The 21,888-nt window shown below is 44.9% G+C and overlaps 1 protein-coding gene across 2 annotated transcripts in view; it reads left to right on the top strand.

Annotated features, from left to right (window-relative positions):
• Positions 1-21,888, top strand: part of EDEM3 (ER degradation enhancing alpha-mannosidase like protein 3) — a 254,529-nt gene that overhangs the window by 179,737 nt on the left and 52,904 nt on the right. For both annotated transcript variants that reach the window (XM_033916146.1, XM_033916145.1), the window contains 2 exons: positions 11,397-11,559; positions 14,186-14,340. In XM_033916146.1, coding sequence (XP_033772037.1) covers positions 11,397-11,559; positions 14,186-14,340 — 318 coding nt within the window. The remainder of the gene's footprint in view (positions 1-11,396; positions 11,560-14,185; positions 14,341-21,888) is intronic.

Raw genomic sequence — 21,888 nt, 5'->3', positions numbered from 1 at the left:
CTTGCCTTGTGTATTTATGCCACATAGATATTTAAACATCTCTATCATATCTCCCCTCTCCCTCAAAGTATACAGCTGGACTCTGCATACAATGCTCCACAGAAACAGTGACACATGTCTCCTAAAGCAATAAATAAATAGAAAATTTTTTTCTACCTTTGTCTTCTGTGGTTTCTGCTTTCCTCATCTTCTTGTAACTCTCTTCCTTCCATCCACTGTCTGCCGTCTCTCTTCCCCTATATGGCATCTTCTCTCCTTCTATGCCCCTTCCAGAAACTGTATGCCTCCCCCTTCCATCTCTCCTTTCACCCCCATTGGTCTGGCATCTCTCTCCTCTCCTTCCCTCTCCCACACCTCTCCTCTGCAATCCCTTTCTCTTTCTCCCCTCATTTTTCTTTTCAATTTATTTTCTGCATCTGTCTAGATTATGTTCTTACTACCCTCTCATCAATGTCCTTTTTTACTGTCTACCTAAAGCTTGCCACCTCTTTCCCTCACCCCTCCATTGTTTCCCTAACTCAATCCTTTTCTCCCCATCATGTGCCCTCCTTTTATTTATCCCCTCCTTCCATCATGTACCCTCTTTCTCCAACCCTTCCATCTAGTACCTTCTCCTCTCTCTGTCCACTTCCATCCAGCATCTGCTCCCCTCTTTCTCTCCACCCATTTCCTTCCGGCATTTGCTCCCTTATCTCTCCCATCTGCACTTCCATCCAGCATAGGCTCCCCACTACCATCCAATGTCTGCCCTTTCTCTCTCCATCCACCCCTCTTCAATCTCTTTCCCTCCAATATCCTTCACCCTTATGTCTCTCCCCTTTCTCTGTACATCAATTCCATCAGCACCACCCTTCCATACCACCCTGCCCCCTTTCTTTTCCTCCACCACTCTTCCATTCCAGCAGTCCTACTCCTTTCTCTCCCTTCATGCAGAAAGGTCCCATGATGACTGTAGCTGCCAGCTGCCAGTCCACCCCACTCCGACGTACTTGCTCTGGAGCGGACTCGGCAGCCGCATGCTGGAAGGTCCCACGATGACTCGTCTGCTGGCTCTGCACTGGAAGAAGTAAGTTACGTTGGAGGTGGTGGACCCGGCAGACGCAGGGAGTTGTGGCAAACTCCCGCAATGACTGCGTCTGCCGGGTCCACCCCCTCCAATGTAACTTACTTCTTCCGGAGCAGAGCCAGCAGACGAGTCATCACAGGACCTTCCTGCACCTCAGCGCAGCTGCCAACTCTGCTGCAGAGAAAGTAAGTCAGAGGTAACGTGACTGTTTATTTTTTTCATCAAAAGGAGACATCTATTAATTGACTGTGTATCCTTTCTTTCATTTCTTTCTTTCTGCACTCCAGGCCCAACAATTATCCCTTTCTATTCCCTCCCTCCCTCCCTCCTTTCTTCCCATGTCCTTAGTGCCCCCAGTGCCTCCTTCCCGTGTCCTTAGTGCCCCCAGTGCCTCCATCCTGTGTCCATAGTGCCCCCTGTGCCTCCTTCCCATATCCATAGTGCCCCCAGTGCCTCCTTCCCATATCCATAGTGCCCCCAGTGCCTCCGTCCTGTGTCCATAGTCCCCCCAGTGTCTCCGTCCTGTGTCCATAGTGCCCCCAGTGCCTCCTTCCCTTGTCCGTAGTGTCCCCAGTGCCTCCTTATGTCCCCCACTGCCTTCCAGATTTTGTCCATCCCCAAAGCCAGCCAGCCTGCCTGCCTGCCTATCTCCCTCCCTCCCTGCCGCGCTAAAGCCAGCCAGCTTGCCTGCCTACATCCTTCCCTCCCTTCCACGGAAAAAAAAAGCCTCTCTCCTTTCTTTCCCCCGGTCCGCACCGCTGCAGTCTTACCTCTCCGCTGCTGCTGCTAATCACTGACAAGAAGTCTTCTTTCCTACGTCAATTCTGACGTCGGAGAGGACGTTCCGGGCCAGCCAGGCAGTGATTGGCTGGCCCAGAATGTCCTCTCCGACGTCAGAATTGACGTCAGAAAGAAGACTTGTCAGCAATTAGCAGCAGCAGCAGGGAGGTAAGACTAATGTGACCATTTATCAAAACGGGACATCTATTAATATTCAGTACTGCCCTAGCCCCACCCCCCAGCCCCGCCCCCAATTTCTTCCATTCATTTTCATGAATGGAATATCTTAATTCATAATGGTAAACATAAAATATATTAAAAAACACAAAGCACACGGTACACAGCGAAAATGTTAATTATCATTTACAAGTTTCAGGGATTTTTTCAAAGATGTCAAACAGATTACTTTAAAATATGCAATGTCACCTCAGTAACTGTAGAAAAATAGACAAATATAGTGCAAAATATAGACAGCAGATATAAATTCTCAAAACAGACACATTTTGATCACTAAATTGAAAATAAAATCATTTTTCCTACCTTTGTTGTCTGGTGATTTCATGAGTCTCTTGGTTGCACTTCCTTCTGACTCTGCATCCAATCTTTCTTTTGCATCCAACATTTCTTTCACAATCCAGCCCCATCCCCTTTGGGTCCAGGTCTCTCTCTCTTTTCCCTCTATTACCCTCCCCAGATCCAGTTCTCCTTTGTACTGTTGTTCCAGGTCTCCCTCTCTGTCTGAACCTCCCATAGTCCTGCATCTTCCTCCTGTCTTTCCCCTTTCGTCCAAGCCTTTCTCTCTGTAGTCTTTCTAATCTGCTTACAACACCCCAACCCCTTTCTCTGCCTCTTTCTCTCCTTCTTTCCTTCCTCCCTCCCAGCAGATTTTAGCATATCTCCTCCTTTTTTCCCCTCAGATCCAGTATCAGTTTCCTTCCTCTTTTCCTCATCCTAGGTCTGGTATCTGTCTCCTCCCCTTTCCCCTGCTCTGGCATCTCTCTCTCTCCGTTACCTTCCTCCCGTTCTTCCCTGGTCTTTCTTCTCAATTTATTTTCTGTCTAAATTCTTTTTTATTATTCAGTCCTCAATTTCCCTCTTTCACTGTGTCTACTTATAGCTTGACACTTCTTTCCCTCACCCCTTCCAGTATCTAACTCTATCCTCGTCCCTCAATCCAGCATATGCCCTTTTTTCTTTTTCCTCCCCACTTCCTTCCAGCGTCTGCTCCCCCTCTCCCTCACACTTCCATTCAGTGGCTGTCCCTCCTCTCCCCCACACTTCCATTCAGTGGCTGTCCCTCCTCTCCCCCACACTTCCATTCAGTGTTTGTCCCTCTCTCTACCCCTTCCATCTACCGTTCACCTTCTGTCTCGCCCCTTCCAGTCACTGCCCTCTCTGCCCTTTCCATCCAATGTCTGCCTTTTCTCTCTTCCATACAACATCTTCCTTCTTTCTATGCTCCTTTCATAACTATGTATCCTGTGCCCCTTCTCTCCTTTGTACATGATTGATTTCAACTCTGCCACTTCTCCATTTTCTCTCTGTCACCACCCCATCCCCTGTGCTCTGGCATCTCTCTCTTCTTTCTTTCCTTCGCACCCCACAATCTGGTATTTTCCCTTCCCTGATTCTCTGGCATCTCTCTCCTTTCCTTTTCTTCCATCTTTCCCTCCTCCTCCATGCTCTGACATCTCCCCCTTCCTTTTCCCTTAGTCTGGCATACCTTCCTCCTTCCCTCCAAGCCCTAGCATCTCCTTTCATTCCCTCCCTCATTTTCCTTCTCCCTCAAGCTGGGTACAGCAACACTCTCCCCTGCAGCTCTGGACTTCCCCACACCTGCTCCCCCCAAATTGCCATACTTCGGTTTCTCTTCTTCCTTCCTCCCTCCCCCCCCCCCCCGCGGGACCCTGCAGCACCATCAACTCTTACTCCCTCTAACGCCGGCCCTGCAGCTCCGGCCTTCCCCACACCTGCTCCTCCCCCGGATCGCTATTATTTTAAATGTTATGGCAGCCACGCCGCTGTATGTATCAGAGGAAACTTCTAACCTCGGCCTGCCCCAGAACTCTTACTGCAGCAGCCGCCCATCTAGGCGGGAACAGGAAGTCACTGTTGCAGTAAGAGTTCCGGGGCAGGTTGAGGTTAGAAGTCTCTGATGCATACAGCGCCGTGGCTGCCATAACATTTAAAATAATAGCGATCTGGGGGAGGAGCAGGTGTGGGGAAGTCCGGAGCTGCAGGGCTCCGCCCCCCCTATCTAAACAACCGCCTAAACCAGATCCTCACCTCAAGACAAAGAAGAACTCCGAACCCTTTTGCCTTTCCTCCACTCAAGGGCACTCAGCGCAAAAAGATTTTTGATAACCTTCTGGCGACGCAAGCAGCAAAACTTAACCACTCCATCTCCAACCTGTTGACGGCAACGGGCGACTTCAAAACTTTTTGAAAAGAAATCAAAACCCTACTTTTCAAAAAATTTATCCAGATATCTTAACCCAACCCTTCCCCCTCCTCCTAGATAAATTCTCCCCCAAAACCTCCACTTAAATAATCTCTTCCTCCCCAAAACAACAACCAAGTATTCAGATCCCTGAAATGTAATGTAATCTTATTTGTACTCTAACTGTAATCTATTTGTTATATCGCACAGTAACGTACAGCCAATTTAATATCCAATTTGCAAGTTCTTCCAGAATTAATCCAGGTATCTCTCCTCCCTTGTAACCAAAAAAAACCCCCAAAACCCCAAAACTGTTGTAACTTCACTAGAAATGTCCAGTTAGCTCTTTTGTAATCTGCCTTGAACTGCAAGGTATAGGCGGAATAGAAGTCCCTAATGTAATGTAATGTAATCTCGCCCCCTTTGTCAAGAAGTGATGCAGATCTAGTCCTGGGCAATTCCTTGCAACATATTCCTCAGCTGTTTACTTAGCAGGAAAGCAAAACTCTAGCAGACAGGCTGAGCAGATTCCTACAACCTCATGAATGGTCTCTCAACTCAACTATATTACATCAGATATTGTCCAGTTGGGGAACTCCAGAGATAGATCTCTTTGCTTTTCCTCACAATCGCAAACTTCCAGTGTTCTGTTCCAGAAAATAGTCTATAGTCCAGAATTGGAGTTCTTCTCCTGACAGTTGGATGAACATGCATGAATAAATTACTAATAAAGTAATGAATTTGGGAGCTTTTTATGTTAGTGCTAGTTTATTGATACATCTATGTTGCAAGTTCATGTTAATTCTTGTGCTTTTTCATGAGTTATAGAGCAGAACAGAAATGTACGCTATCTCCAGGGAAAGCCTCCTTCTCTTTTCTTTTGTTCCAGTGGAGATTGATTGCTTTGGTACAAACTGAAGAGGGCACTATAGTCCACTGATTAAGGAGGAGGAGCTGAAAGATGTGATTGGTATCCTTCTGCAACAGTTCGCAAGCATGGATCACCTAACATACAGACTCTTGTTATATTAACAGAAAGATTATCTAGTCAAGAACCTAATTTTTTATTACATTTATCCTGATACACTTTATAATGAAGAGCACTGATTATTTTAGTAGATTCCTTCTGGACTAACTTAGGGCTAGATATACTATAGTCAGTGATTGTCGCTAAACCTGTTTTCACAGCTTTAGCAATGATTGCTGTTAACAACCCGATGCACAAAACGACCCACTGCATATTTCTCCCCGCGATCACCCATTTTCTGATCTGACCATGCAAATTAGCTAAAACCCCATGCAAAATAGCCAAGCGATTGAAGCACTAATATCGCTTAGCTATTTCAAAAGGGGTTTTAGCAATCGTAAAAACCAATTGGGCTAGATCTGTCGGTAACTCTTACTGACAAATCTGTGAGGTTTTTTTTCAATGGCACAGATATTTTGCATGTGTTGTACACACAAAATATCTGTCCCATTAAAAAAAAAATCCCCTGCCACCGATGACAGCACTCCCCAACGACCCCCGAAAAATGCGCCCCCTCCCCCTAAGCCAGGCATCCCTAAGCCACTGATCTCTGAACCCAAAACAAATGGCCATAAAGGCCCCCCACGCCAATTGCCCCCGCACTATCTTCCCCACCTCCAAACCTAAAACGAATGGCAGGATGGATGCTCACCCTCTCTTGCCAAGAAGGCCTCCCCACGCCAATCGCCCCCTCAAAAAGGCAAGAGGGATGCCCACTTCCTCCTGCCACTTAGGCCCGCGCACCAATCGCCCTCCCCCCTCATAAAAGTCAGGAGGGATGTTCACTCCCTTCTGCCACTGGAGGCCCCCCTCAAACCCCCCCCCATACCTTTTAAGTTGGAAACAGGAGAGGTACTCAGTCCCAGCTTCTCCAAGGCCACCACGGGGAGAGGCCTAAAGCCCTGATTGGCTCAGATACCTCAGGTCCCTCCCCTTGGGAGGGGTCTTAGGCATCTGAGCCAATCATGGACTTTCTTAGGCTCCGTCCTCTGTATCCCGAATACAAGGGGGGGGAGGAGCTTAAGGCCCTGATTGGCTTGACTGAGCAATTGGCGCGGGAGGTCCTTTATGGCAGAAGGGAGTAGGCATCCTGCCTGCCGTTTTTGGGGGTTCGGGGGAGGGACGGATGCTCGGGGAGGTCAATGACATGGGGTAGGGCTTTTTTTCTGTAGTGGGACAGATTGTGTGTGTGTAACACACATCTGTGCCATTTAAAAAAAAGCCCTAACACATGTGTCAATCGCTCACTGAGCGATTGATCCGTCCTGTTTGCATGCAAATTTGATAGTGCATCAATCGCTGCTGGAGAATCAGCCAAAGAATCTGCCAATAGCGATTGAGTCGGTATCTTTAGTGCATCTAGCCCTTAATCCTATTTGTATCTTTCTGAAGGTGCAATAACTGGAATTGTACAAAGTGCTCCATAATGAGATCTCACCAGAGATGTATATAGAGGCACTATTGCCTCTTTTTTCACCCAGCATAGCACTTGTATTCCTCAAATATTTTAAGGATATCGACTGATCCATTCATTTTCATAATAATAAAAGGTTATGCAAAGTGTTTGTATTAAGCTAAAAATGTAGTATTCTTTGAGAATTTTGGAGGTTATTTTATAATTGTATTGCTGCATAGAAAATATACTTGTATTTTTCCCTTGTGGGTGTTCATGAATTTTCAGAGTGAAAGTGTGTGCAGACTTTCTCTTTGAAAATTACCCTAGGAAATTTATTATAGTAACATATTAAATGATGACAGAAAAAGACTTTGGTCCATTCAGTCTGCTCTACAAAACCCGCAGTCACCCATATTCAAGTGCTGGTTGTGAAGTCACCACCTTGCCAACCACATAGGCAGACAAACAGGATTATATGTGATTATAACCAAGAATCCAAATATTGCGGACAATATTCTGTTACCTGATCAGATACTTTCTCCTACCCCTAAGCTGCACAGCACCTCCATTCACAATAAGCGACAATAAAATGATCTAGTAATGGCAATAAAAAGATAACCTAGGATTGCTATCACTAACTAACAGTAGGTATTGCTGACATTCAAATATTTGATAAAGTTTAACAATCAATTAAGATCAAGCTACACACTAGAGAGTTGCGCGGGGACAGAAATCCCACCCGTCCCCACCCGTCCCCGCCAAAGTCCCCGTGAGGACTCCCACCCGTCCCCACCCGTCCCCGCGAGGAATCCCTCCGTCCCCACCCGTCCCCGCGAGGAATCCCCTCCGTCCCCGCCTGTCCCCACGAGGAATCCCCTACATCCCCACCTGTCCCTATAAACTACAGAAATAGTTATTTCATTTAATTATGCTACTGAATTAAAGGCTCTGGTAGAAACCCATTTAAAAATAAGCAAAAAGACTTTATTAATTTGGAAATATTAATTGGGAAGAATACATACTTTGTAAACGGGTTTCTACCAGAGCCTCTAATGTTTATAAAATTTTATCAACACAACTAATATACTACTTTATCCTTAAGCAAAAAAAAATAATAATAATAATTTTTTTCCTACCTTTATTGCCTGGTTTCTGCTTTCTTCATGTTCTCATTCAATTCCTTCCATCCACTGCCTCTCTTCTCTCTGTGTCTTCCATTTGCTCTGTTACTGTGCCTCTCCCTTTCTCCCCCCTCCCAAATTGGTCTGGCACCCATCTTTTTCCCTCCGCTGCCCCCATAGTCTGGCACCTCTGTCTTCTTCCCATTCCCTCTTCCCCATTTCCTTTCAGTGTCCTTCTCCCCCACCATCTTCCCCATGTCCTGTCAGGCAGCATCCTTCTCCCCTCTCTGCCTTCCCCATGTCCTTTCAGCGGCCTTCTCCCCCCTCTGTCGTCCCCATGTCCTTTCAGTGGCATTCTCTACCCCTTTGTCTTCCCCAGTGCTTTCAGGGTCCTTCCCCCCCCTTCCTCCCGTTTACCCCATGTCCTTTCAGCGGCCTTCTCCACCCCTGTTTTCCCCATGTCCTTTCAGTGGCATTCTCCACCCCTTTGTCTTCCCCAGTGCTTTCAGGGTCCTTCCCCCCCTCATCTCCCGTTTACCCCATGTCCTTTCAGCGTTCTTTTCCACCCCTTTGTCTTCTCCAGTGCTTTCAGCGGCCTTCTCCCCCCCTTAAGCGTCTTTTCTTCTCCACTCCACCTTTCCTCCCTCCCTGCCTCCACCTTTGTGGCGCTTTTGCACCCGACCGACAACAGAACAGGCCCGGTCGGACAAATCTCCCTGTCCTGTAGCCGCGAATCTAAATTACCTTCTTACAGCAGCTGGAGTAGTGAAGCTGCTGTAAGAGGTAATTTAGATTTGCGGCTACAGGGCAGGGAGATTTGTCGGCCGGGCCTGTTGTCGGTCGATCGGGGGACCTGACCGGCTGTGCACATTCTTCGGGGCGGACCGCCCCCTCCCCCCTCTTTCGTTCGCCATTGCCTTCTCCCTACCTGCCCTGCCGCACACAGCCGACCGGAAGTCTTCCTGATGTCAGCGCTGACGTCGGAGGAAGGGAGGGCTTTGCTTAAGCCCTCCCTCCGACGTCAGCGCTGACATCGGGAAGATTTCCGTTCGGCTGTGTGCTGCGACAGGGCAGGTAAGGAGAAGGAGACTACCCTCGCGGCTCGACCAACCCCGCTGCGATCCAACCCCGCAGGAACCCCGCGACCCTCGGAGGCATCCCCACGGGATCCCCGCGACCCTAGGGGGCGTCCCCACGGGATCCCCGTGACCCAAAGGGGGAACCCGCGGGATCCCCGCGGGTCCCGTGGGATTCCCGTCATCCCCGTTCCCGTGCAGCTCTCTACTACACACAGCATACCAGAGAGTTCTATCCTGTCCCCCTTATTTTTCAATATCTTTTTAGCCCCTCTACTTACACTATGTCAATCTATAGGCTTTACCCCCTTTGTGTACACTGATGATCTCCAGTTACTTCACCCATTACAAACAAACAACCTAAGAGAAATTATGCTCATCAATCAAAAATTGGAAAAAATAAGTCATTGGCTTCAAGCTAACATGTTAGAACCCAATATCTCAAAATCATCAACAATTTTATTCCCATGCAAGGAAAGATTGCAATTACAATCGCCCATAAACCTAAACTCCAAACTGTTGCATTTACTAAGCTGCGGTAGCGGTTTTAGTGCAAGCTGCAGATTAGCGCGCGCTACACGAGGTAACTAACGCCAACTCAAGGGAGGTGTTAGCGTCTAGCGCGCGTGGCAATTTAGCGCACGCTACGTGTGCTAAAACCGCTAGCACAGCTTAGTAAAAGGAGCCCATAGTGTCATCTATGAAGCTTCTAGGTATTAACTTGGACAGTAAAATTAACATTCCTTCAGCAAATCAGTACAGTCATTCAAAAATGCTTCCATAGTCTTCGACTAATACATTCCCTCTCTAAAGTCCTTGAGTCTTCTGCATTGCATATTCTAATACATTCCCTGGTGATATCATGTTTAGATTACTGTAACTCACTCTATAAGGGCATCACACAGAAAGAAATCAGAAGCCTACAAGTATTACAAAATCTGGCAATAAAACTTATTGAAAAGGCAAAAAAATTCAACCATGTCACGTCTCTTTTGATAAAAGCTCATTGGCTCCCTATACCACACAGAATAACCTATAAAATCATACTTCTAACCTTTAAAACACTCCATAACAGTCAACTTGAATTTCTAAACAATATTTTAATTCCCTATATTTCTGTTAAAAGATTTTGTGACTGTGATCTGAGTATTCTAATAGTTCCATCTCTCCGTATTATTAGTTCTACACGGCAACAAACTTTTCCGTATCAGGTGGATGCTCTGGAACTTATTGCCCCTGAACTACGGATCGAAACTATATTAGACCGATTCAAGGGAAAACTAAAAACGTTCCTCTTTAAAGATGCGTTCAACCTTTAGCTCACCAATCTTATGAAACATTACTCTAGTCTTAGATGGGATCCCCTGCCCATTGGAAATGTATTTCTTCCCTCCAAACCCATTGTTACATTAAGTCTTGTATGTTATAATGTACATTTCCCCTATTTGTCTGTTTTTATTATGTTTTTATAGGCAGTACATCAAATTTTTATTAAACTTGAAACTTGACAGAAAGGGAGGAAAAAGTCTCAGAACCCAACCTTCACTTACATTATAGCAGGGGTAGGCAATTCTGGTCCTCGAGAGCCGGAGCCAGGTCAGGTTTTCAGGATATCCACAATAAATATGCATGAGATAGATTTACATCTCAAGGAGGCAGTGCATGCAAATCCATCTCATACATATTTATTGTGGAGATCCTGAAAACCTGACCTGGCTCCGGCTCTCGAGGACCGGAATTGCCTACCCCTGCATTATAGTGATAGGAATTAATGGGTGAGTTCATGTCGCTGGCATAAAAAACCTCCCCATATTTGTTTATCAAGACTGCATATATTGATACTGGTAACTCAACAAAATTTGACAACTTAAAAGTGCTATTGCTAGTGGTGCACCATAAATCCCACCAACTAAGGCCAAAGTTTCACTATAGCTGCTTCAGGGTGTGATATCCATTTGCCAGCTCGTTCACACTGCTCTATTCTCAGCATCACTGGCGTTATCGAAATTCACCTGTCTTGCCATTTGCAGGACACGGACCTTAAAAGTCTGTCTGGCATCAGCCTTGGCTTCCCCATGCTAAAATTGGTTAATTTTGTTTTAGTCTCATGCCATTTGTGGGACACAGACCATAGAAGTCTATCCTGTATATATATTTTTACACTTGCCCTTTGGTGGGCACAAAGTTCCCAGCTTAATTGGGGTTTTGTTTTGGGTTTTTTTTAAAAAAAAAGCATGCATTTTACCCCAGGAATAAATATGTGCCCAGTCCAGATAAACTTATGTGCATACAAGCTGTATATACATAAGTTTACCTGCATATCAGACCTGCAATTTTTATTTGTAAAAGTCAATTTTCTGCACTTAAAAGTTTTTTAACCTGCAGAAAAACCTTTTTAAAATGACTTTTTATATATGTGTTGTTTTGTTTTTTATTTTTTTTTTACATTCTCATTAAGTTTCCTTTCTGGGACTTTTACTTACATTTTAGAATGGACTCTTTCTTCCTGGCTGAGATGTTCAAATATCTTTATCTGCTGTTTTCTGAGAAGGATAACCTCATTTTCGATATTGAAGATTATATTTTTACCACTGAGGCTCATCTTTTGCCACTTTGGCTTTCTACTGCAAACCATCCTGCTAAGAAAAATGTGGTATGTAAGAATTGCATTTTCCTCACCCTTGAAGTTTTAAATTCATAACCTCATTTTCCAACCTGTGTTAATGTAAGCTAACATGTTATTTAATACAAGTTCAGATATTATTTAATAACTATGCACACTCATAATTCTGCCTTTTTTGCATCAGTTCCATATTTATGAAATTACCTGCCAAATGAATTAAGGGCTCCTTTTACTAAGGTGCGCTAGCATTTTTACCGCGCACTGAAGATTAGCGCGGGCAAACCCTGTGCTAAATGAAAAATACTAACGCAAGCTCTATGAAGGCATTAGCGTCTAGCGCACGCGGCATTGTAGCGCATGCTAAAACCGCTAGGGCTCCTTCGTAAAAGAAGCCCTAAGTTGCGAGCCTACATACTCAAAATTTAGAGCCTCCTTTTAAAACTTAATTCGGATTGGCATTTTCTTCTTAAGTTTAGTGATTTTAAATTTTTATATGATTTTTTTGATCCCTAGCAACAGACCACACTGTGACTAATAGACTATTAATTTATTTTTCTCTCTATTATCTGTCCTATAAATATTGGCGTTCTTTTCCTTCTAAATTGTTGTACACTGCACTGATATTGTAACAAAGAGCAGTATATAAATACATGTACTAATATTTAAACTCATATTAAAACAATAATGGTTAGCAAATTAAGTTATATACTTATAAGTTTGTACATAAAGATGGTGGTTTATTTTAGCTGCATTTTTCTGTGAAATAGTTCTCTGAATGCTCTCTGATATATCCTATATAGGGACTAATGGTGGGAGGAAGAAATCGTGTGCAAAAAAGTGTAGCATTTAGAAGCCAAGAAGCATATTGTGGTTCTTGATGGCAGCATTTGAAATCAGTCTACAAAGAAAATAATTTTTAGGCTAGAAGTTGTTTTCCCTGTTGACAAGCGCATAGCATTTTGTTTAGCTTTTTCACCCTGAGTCAATAAAGTTGAATTCTTCTCTAGCAAGCAAGTAACACAGAAATGCTTTAATACCATTTTAATGAGTTTTTTTTTTTTAAATTCTAAATGTCCTGTTAGTTCTGTTAGTTGAGTATTGCCATACAAATAGATCCAAAATCAGCCCTCCCTTCTACTAACTCCATTTTATTTATTTATTACATTTATTTGTTTTAAGTAGGGCTGCACATTTTAACACATTAGTCACATCAAGCTGCTCTCCCTGGCATATTTTTCTCTCCTACTGCTGCCCTAAACTCTCCTTCAGCTTTTTCCCTTGCTCCCACCCACCCGCTCCTGTATCTTTTCCTCTCCTCTATGTAAACCCTGTATTGTCTGGTATCTCATTCCTTCTCCTCCTGCATCCACTCCTCTATGTAAACCCTGTATTCTCTGGTATCTCTTTCCTTCTCCTCCTGGCATACATCTGAACTTGCCTGTATACATACTGCTCCTCTCCATCCGGAATCGTCCTCTCTCTCAGGAAACAGGAAATTTTATCAGAGGAGTCAGGACATTAGAGAGAGTAACTATTTCCCATCCTATTGTTTTAACCCCAATGTTCATTTTATTTGTTTATGAATTGTAATTAAACCTATCGTCCTCTTGTGTCCTGTAGTGTCATAGTTTTAACAATTGTGTGGTTTTTATTTTTGTTATTTTTTCTTTTCGTACCCTGATTTTATTACTATTTGTAAATCGCATTGGATTATGATATTGCGATCAAATCAAATTTTTAAATAAACTTGAAACTTTGGTTAGAGAGGAACAGCATGTGTACAGACAAGTTCAGAGGTCCTCCATGGGGAGTGGAAATTATATACCGGAGAACGTCAGGTGGAAGGAGAGAATAGGCTGAGGTGGAGGGGGAGGAGGCAGGGGAAAAGCTGCAGGAGCATCCAAGGAGGGGACCAGCAGTAGGAGAAAAAATAAGCCAGTTTGGGGGGCCCAGCACAGAGAAAAATATGCCGATCGGGGGAAAGAGACTCGGACCAAGCATGGTGCTCATGGAGGGAAAGGGATTATGCCCATAGAAGAGAGGGGAAGAGATGGAGATGGTCCCCATAGAGGGGAGGGAAAAGAAAGGGAAGGGAGGAGATGGTGCTCTTAGAGGGAAGAGAGAGGAATGGAAGCGAGAATAGATGGTGCCCATGGAGGAGAAGGGTATAGGAGAGGAGACTGGAGGAGAGGGTGCCCATGGATGAAGAGGAAAGAAAGAGATGGAAACAAGACAGATATGAGGTTGAAGGAAAAATGGAAGATAGTTGAATGTGAAAGATGTATATAAGGCGGCAGAAAGTGAAGAATAGAGGAGGAAAGAAAATAAATAATGAGTTGAAAGGATGCCTTGAAATAGAGTTCAGAGAACAGAGGCAGGGAAGAACATGATTAAGAAGATAAAATCACTGCACAAGACAGGTAAGAAAAATGATTTTATTTTCTATATAGTAACTGAAATATGTGAGTTCCGAGAATTTACATCCGCTGTCTATATTTTGCACTGTACAGGTGGAAATGTGAGGGGACACAATGCGATTAATTATAGAATTAAAAATTTGAATCAATATTGTTGACCTATTTTGTTCAGAATATTGGCTTATTAATGGGATTCATTAGCGTTTGTGGTGTATTAATTTGTGATTTAAACTTTTCAGACAACAGAATATATGGAACTCGATGACAATAATTTTGACTGGTCATGTCCAAATGCCCAGCTTCTCTTCCCGAATGATCCTATGTATGCTCAGAGCATCCGTGAACCCTTGAAAAATGTTGTGGATAAGAACTGTCCTAAGAATGCTATCAGAGTGTAAGATATATATTTCCTAACATATATTATTGTAACTATTTTGTTTTCTTTTTTTTTTCTCTGTTGACCAGCAGATGCAACAAGCCCTTACAAATGGGTCACATAAACATCTCATATTCGCACAGAGCTCTTATACATGATTTAACTGTGTGCTACCAGTTCCTCTAATTCTTAGGTGTTCTTACTTTTTTAAAAAAAAACACCTTGTTTTGAAGAATTGCCTCATGCTGGACTGTATCCACAGCATTTTAATCTATTGGACTTTTTTAGAGACTGTTTTCATCCTTTTGTTGTATTAAACATCAAAACTTTTTTGTTTCCTTTGAGCCGTTACAGATTTTTAGTTTGTTTGATTGATACCTTGCAACCCTATGTGTAAATTTAAAGTATTGGCCTCACTGACTCATGTTTAGCACTATCAGCTTAGCTGCTTTTTCTTTCCTACTCTTTTTTCTGGAAATATTTTTCAACATAGTTTTTGCAGAAACAAAATATAACAGCAGGTAAGAACTACAAGGCTCATTCATTTGCCTAATTTTTATGTTAGTATAATGTCAGTGGAAATAGACGTTAGAACGGGGGGGGGGGCCACAGGGGCCAAGGCCTCCCCAAAAATTTCCCTTTCTGTAGGTGATCCCCTTCTTGCGAGGCTGGGAACTTTTCTACCGGCCAGCGTGCCTCTCTAAAGTGCCCCTGCCAGCATATACTCCTCCCTCCCGCCTGCTCACCTGCCCGCCGTGTTTAACTTATTAGAAAAGCGCTGCACCGCTATGCCTCAGGCCTCGGAATCTTCTCTCCACAGCGGCCAGCCCTAGCGGAAACAGGAAGTTGTCAGAGAGGGGGGGGGGGGCGCTGTGGAGAGTAGACGCCAAGGCTAGTGGCAGGGCGGTGCAGCGCTTTTCTAAAAAGTTAAATGTGGCGGGGAGGCGGATGAGTATATGCCAGCAGGGGTGCATTACAGAGTGCCAACAGCTAGGTGTAGAAGGGAGGAGCTTGTGGGACTGGGGAAGGGAGAAATATGGACAGAGGAAGTAAGAGAGGGAGAGATGACATGAGGGAAGGCAGTGGGGAAGGGAGAAATGGATGTGGAGGGGGCAAGATGGGGAGAGGGAGATAGATTTGGGGAGGGGACAGAAGCGGGAGGGAGAGATGGCTAACTCGGGGAAAGCAGAGAAGGAAGAGAAGACATGGCTAGGAAAAGGCGGAGGCAATATGGACTGGGGACTGTGAAATGTGAGAGATGTCATACTTGGGAGCACACCAGGAGCTCTGGCCACACTCTGCTGCTGCTACCTGTGGCTTTATGAAAAAAAGAAGTGCAGCTGGAAAGAAGGAGGAGAAGACCTACTTGGATGTTTTAGAGCCAGCCAGAACATACTCTTGGGAGGGGGCATGAACATGGCACACATAAGGGAGGGAGGAAGAGAGGCACATTGGGTCACAGGAGGGAGGGAGGGAGGGAGAGGGGCATGTTGGGACACAGGAGGGAGGGACACATTGAGACAATGAAGGAAGGGAGCTTGAACTTGGGACAAAGGGAGGGGGCATGAATCTGGGACACAGAATGGAGAGAGGGGACAGGTTAGGAAACAGAAGCGAGAGAGGGGGCACAAACTTGGGACAGGCTGGAAAGGAGGGAGGGAGCACTAACTTAGGACACAGAAGGGAGGAAGGGGGCATGAACTTGGGACATAGAATGGAAGGATGGGGGAAAGAGATGCTGAGGTGGTGGAGGGAAAAGGGAGAATTGTTAAGCATGGGTGTGAGTGAGAGGGAAAGAGATGATGTACATGGGGAAAGGAAGAAAGAGGAGAATTATTGGACATGGTGATGGGAGAGGAGCGAGGTAGAGAGATAAGAGGGAGAAATGTTGGATGTGGTGATGGGGAGGAAACAGTGGGACAGATGGAAATGGATGCAAGAGGGAGGAATGTTGGACTGGTGGTGGAGGGAGTGGAGGAAGAGATGTGGCATGGAGCTGGAGAGGGGTGATAGAAGCAGAAATGTTAGACATGGGGCTAGTGGGCAGGGGTGAAAGATGCTGCACACAGTCCGGGGGATAAGAGAGGAAGAAATATTGGATGTGGCAGTAGATGGGGGTGGGAGAGGTGCCCTGGATCCATCTGTCTCTTTCCTCACTTCCTTTGCAGCAAGGGAGGGAATGAGAGAGAGAAAGGAAGATGTTGCATAGAGAATGACACTGTGGTTGTTACCCGCAGCTAGCCGCGAGTAGCCTCGGGTAACCCACCGAAACGGGGAAAAAAAATAGTAGTCACTGCGGGGACGGGGACAAGGCCATTCACCGCCCCGTGGAGCGGTGAATGGTCTTGTCTCCGCAGTGAGGCATCAAGGATCGCGCGGTCCCCGCAGCCCCCACCCGCCCGATCGCAGCATTTAGCCAGCTCCCTCCACCTCACCTTAGTTTGCAGGCTTTCTTTTTCGGCGAGTCGCACACTTTCAAAGAGCCGCGCATGCGCGGCTGCTGGAGTTGTTCAATCTTCTCTGCTGAAACTTCCTTTTTCCGGTTGCGTCAGAGCAGAAGATTGAACACTGAGCAGCCGTGCATGCGGGTCGCCGAAAAAAAAAGCCTGCAAACTAAGGTGAGGTGGAGGGAGGGAGCTGGCTAAACGCTGCGATCGGACAGGTGGGGGCTGCTGGACCGCGTGTTCCCGGCTCAAACTAAAGGAGGGAGTGAAAGGGAAAAAGATTCTGGGCCAAGGGGATGAAGAGGGAAAGAAAGAAACCCATAACAGGAAAGAAAGGGGAAGACAGGCAGGTGAACCAGATGCTGGAAGCAGGAGGGGGGGAAGAAAGAGAGAAAGAAGCTAGATGGGGTTGAAAAGAAGAGAGACACTGGTATGGAAGAGGAAGATAGTGGAAATCTGGACACAGGAAGGTAACAGAAAGAGGGGAAATTATGTGCATGGGGCATAGGGACAGGGACATGCCATGGGGATGGTATATGGACACGGGGGGGGGGCAATGCCAGATACATAGGGGAGATATTAGAAATGGGTAAAATAGGAACACAGAAGCGAGATGGTTTGTGGGGATGGGACAAGGACCGAGTTTGCAGGCTCCAGCGGCTTGCACAAATTACATTGTAACGTGCCACGAAAATAAGAGGGAGGGAGGTAGATAGGCCAAGCGAGAGGAGAAGGGTGGTAGAAAGGAACAGATGGTAAAGGAGGGAGGGAAGGGTAGTGGTGGAAAGGAATATATAGAAACAGAAACAGACGGCAGATAAGGGCCACGTCCCATCTAGTCTGCCCACCTCAATGACCCACCCTCTACCTTTCTCTGTGAATAGATCCCACGTGTCTATACCGTTTGGCCTTAAATCAGGCACGCTGCTGGCCTCAATAACCTCTAGTGGAAGACTATTCCAGCGATCAACCACCCTTTCAGTGAAAAAGAACTTCCTTGTGTCCCCGTGCAGTTTCCCGCCCCTGATTTTCCACGGATGCCCCCTTGTTGCCACGGGACCCTTGAAAAAGAAGATATCTTCCACCTCGATGCGGCCCGTGAAATACTTGAATGTCTCAATCATGTCACCCCTCTCTCTGACATTGAAAGAGGGTAGAGAGGAACAGACCCTGAAGGGAAATGTGGAAGACAGAGAGGGGAGAAGACGCTGGAAGGGAAGAAGACAGATGCCAGACTATGAGGGAATGGAGGGAAGAAGATGGGTGCTAGACCAATTGGGGGGGGGGTGAAGGGAGAGGCACAGTAACAGCAAATTGAAGACGTAGAGAGAAGACACACAGTGGATGGAAGGAATTGAATGAGAAGATGTGGAAAGCAGAAACCAGACAACAAAAGTAGAAAAAAAAATTCTATTTATTTATTTATTTTTTGCTTTAGGATAAAGTAGTATATTAGTTGTGTTGATAAAAATTTATAAACAAAGCCCTGCCAGCTGAACATCTCTTTCTCTAGTTCAGCAGCAGAAACTTTGATTTATAAGACAGGAATAAGCTAAATATTACTATTATTATGGGGATGAGGTCTGGAGAGGAGCTTGGCTAAGTCTGGGGTGGGATCTAGGGTGGAGCCTATGCCAGTGGTTATTCTGTTACGTCCCTTCCAGATTCCATATGCTAGGTGTTCAATCCAAAACCTGCTATCTGGGTATTGCAGAAATTTACATCTTTTCTGAACACATGCTCCACTCCCTTAGCCTGTGAGTCAGCAAACAACCTTAGTTTCAATTTCTGCAAGCAGTCTGAGCAAAAGTCTCTTGCTGTTGCTTTGCTTCTGTTTCTTTTTTTTCTTTCGCTTAAAGTTCATTTTTTTGGTGGCTTCAGTGCCTTGAGACTCCTCCCTGGTGATCCGCTGTCAGAGAAAAGGATGCAGTCCTGCAGAGCCGAACTGCAGCTTTACAGAGAAACTCTGGTGGATCTGTGGAGCTAGCCTGCTGTGTGCCACCCTCTTCAAGTACCCGGGGTTCTTTCCCATGGATGTCTGCTGGTTGGTGACTCTGTCACAGGTTTCTAGAGCAGGCTGTGTGCATCTGGACAGAAACTCACCCGGGTTTCAAGGCACCGGCTGCCTTTCCCACCACTCACCGTGTGGCAAAGGATCCATGAGGATGGAGATTGTAGTCGATCTCTGGCCAGCTGGCAGTCTGAAGATCTTCATTCCTGTGCATTTGGAGCTGTTTCTGAGGCAGAGAAGTCTTTTTCTCCACTCAGCTTTAGGATTCTATTGTCCTTTAGAAACAATAAAAAGGGTGGTGGACTAGCTCTATTATTTAAATCGTTTTTTAATGTTCAACTACTTGAAAAGGCTAGTAGCCCAGAGTTAGAGTATTTGCTGGCATCTGTTAAAGATTAATTTTCCTCACACCCCTTGGGCATTCTCCTTTTATATCGACCCCCAACTCCTTGGAATAGATCTTCTACTTCTGTTTTGGATACAATCGCTGATGCTTCAATCAAATTTCATAGATTTCTAGTGTTAGGCGACTTAAATTTGTATCTTGAAGATACTAATAATAGGGATGTGTCTGATTTCATCCTTTTCCTTCAGTCACTGGGTTTTTCATCTTCACCCTTTACCTCAACTCATGAAAAGGTCATTCACTGGATATTGTTAGCTTTTTTGATCATATCACTCAACAAACTTTCATTGATGCTGTTCGCTGGCAGCAAGTCCCTTGGACCAATCATTATCTTGGTGAGTTTTCACTCCCTATTTTTATGTCCCATATTCCGACACAATTTTTGCAGGAAAAAAAATGTCACTTTTAGAAAGAAAATTTGTTCAGAATCCTTCTGGTCCCAAGTTTTAGCTTCCCTCCTTTGTTCTTCTAGAGAATATCCTATTGATGTGATTTGGCATAAGTGGAAATCCTCCACAGAACTTGTTTATCATTCTTTGGCGCCAGTAATTATTAAAACCATTTCTTATGCTCGGAATGCACTGTGGTTTTTACCTTTTCATAGAGCCCTAAAACAAAATTGTACAAAGTTAGAAAAGAAATGGAAAAAATCTTATTTAGATCTGGACAAATTAAACTGGAGATGTGCAATTAGAAAATATAATTTTGAACTTAGAAAAGCGAGGAAAACTTATTATGGTTGTAAAATAGCTAAGTCTGATAACCACAGTGGTATCCTTTTTAAACTTTGGTGTTCTTTGACTAACTCTGATTCCAAATCTGACCAATCCTCATCTCCCTCTGCTGATATTCTAGTTTGGGGTTTTTTTTCAAGATAAAATCTCTTATCAGGCAATCTTTTCCCGTATGTGAAATTGGATATAAGAACATAAGAACAGTCTTCACCGGATCAGACCGAGGTCCATCCAGTCCGGTGATCCGCACACGCGGCGGCCCATTTAGATACTCCTGATTGGAGATCCAGATATACCGTAGCCCTCAATATGATTTGCAAGAAGGTGTGCATCCAACTTGCACTTGAATCCCAGAACAGTAATCTCCGCCACAACATCCTCCAGGAGAGCATTCCAAATTCCCACAACGCGCTGTGTGAAAAAGAACTTCCTGATATTCGTCCTGAACCTGCTGCCACTCAGTTTCAGTCTATGACCTCTTGTCCGTGTCACATCCGAAAATGTTAGTAATGCTGCTTCTTGGTCTATTTTATCAAATCCTTTTATTATTTTAAAAGTCTCTATTAAATCCTCTCTCAGTCTTCTCTGCTCGAGGGTAAACAGTCACAGTTTCCTAAGGCGTTCTTTGTAGCTCAAATTCTCCAATCCCTTGACAAGTTTCGTGGCTCGCCTCTGTACCCTCTCCAGCAGAGTTATATCTTTCTTGAGGTATGGAGACCAGTGTTGGACACAGTATTCCAATTGCGGTCTGACCATTGCTCTATAAAGTGACCTGTAGTTTGAAAACTGTTCCACTAATCTTATTCGGTACAGAATTCATCAAGACCCAGGGCATTGAATGATTTTGCATTTTATGTTGCCCTTTGCATTTCCTGGGAAGATAGAGGTACATTCATCTGCTCTTCTGTTAACTGGGAAAGCTTATATTCACTTAAATATCTTGAAGCTAGAGCAGTGGTCTCAAACTCAAACCCTTTGCGGGGCCACATTTTGGATTTGTAGGTACTTAGAGGGCCGCAGAAAAAAATAGTTAATGTCTTATTAAAGAAATGACAATTTTGCATGAGGTAAAACTCTTTATAGTTTATAAAACTTTCCTTTAACAGTTAAAAGGAAAGATATATAAACTATAAAGAGTTTTACCTCATGCAAAATTGTCATTTCTTTAATAAAACATTAACTATTTTTTCTGCGGCCCTCCAAGTACTCTATTTTTTTCTGCAGCACTCACATTTAAAGTTCAATATCTTTTCTTTCTCAAAACTGGCACATTTCAATCACTAAATTGAAAATAAAATCATTTTCCTACCTTTGTTTGGTAATTTCATCAGTCTCTGGTTGCACTTTATTCTTCTGACTGTGCATCCAATACTTCTTCCCTTCTTTCAGCCTCCTGTATGCTTCCTCTCCTCCAGACCTCATTCCCTCCCCCAACTTTTTCTTTCTTTCTTTCTCTGTCTGTCTTTCTCTGATTCCATGCCACATTTTTTGCTTTGTTTCTGGTTCCCTGTCCCCCCTCCTTCTTTCTTCCTTCCTCTGTACCCCATTTTTTGCTTTTTTTTTCTGGCTCCCTGTCCCCACCCCACCTTCTTTCTTTCTTTCTTCCTTCCTTCCTGCCCTCCCCCATGCCACCACCGCCGTGGAATAGGCTGCTGCTGCTGCCGCTATCGGGAACAGGCAGAGATCTCCCTGCTTCTCTTCTGCACCGGGCCGACCAACTCTTGCCGCCCAACGTCAATTCTATCGTCGGAAAGGATGTTCCGGGCAGCCAGGCAGCGATTGGCTAGCCAGAATGTCCTCTCGACATCAGAATTGACGTTGGGCCACGAGAGTTGGTCGGCCCCGCAGGGAAGAGAAGCAGGGAGATCAAAGAACACGGTGACGGCCTGATCCCCGATGGCAGCAGTGAGAAGGGAAGGGAAGCAGGTTCGGCACCACTACTCTAGAAGAGCCACGAGCCGCACTCTAGGG

Source organism: Geotrypetes seraphini, chromosome 12 (genome assembly GCF_902459505.1).
Source record: "Geotrypetes seraphini chromosome 12, aGeoSer1.1, whole genome shotgun sequence".
Classification (NCBI taxonomy): domain Eukaryota; kingdom Metazoa; phylum Chordata; class Amphibia; order Gymnophiona; family Dermophiidae; genus Geotrypetes; species Geotrypetes seraphini.
Note: the sequence above shows the minus strand (reverse complement) of the source record. Positions and strands in the feature narration are given on the sequence as shown.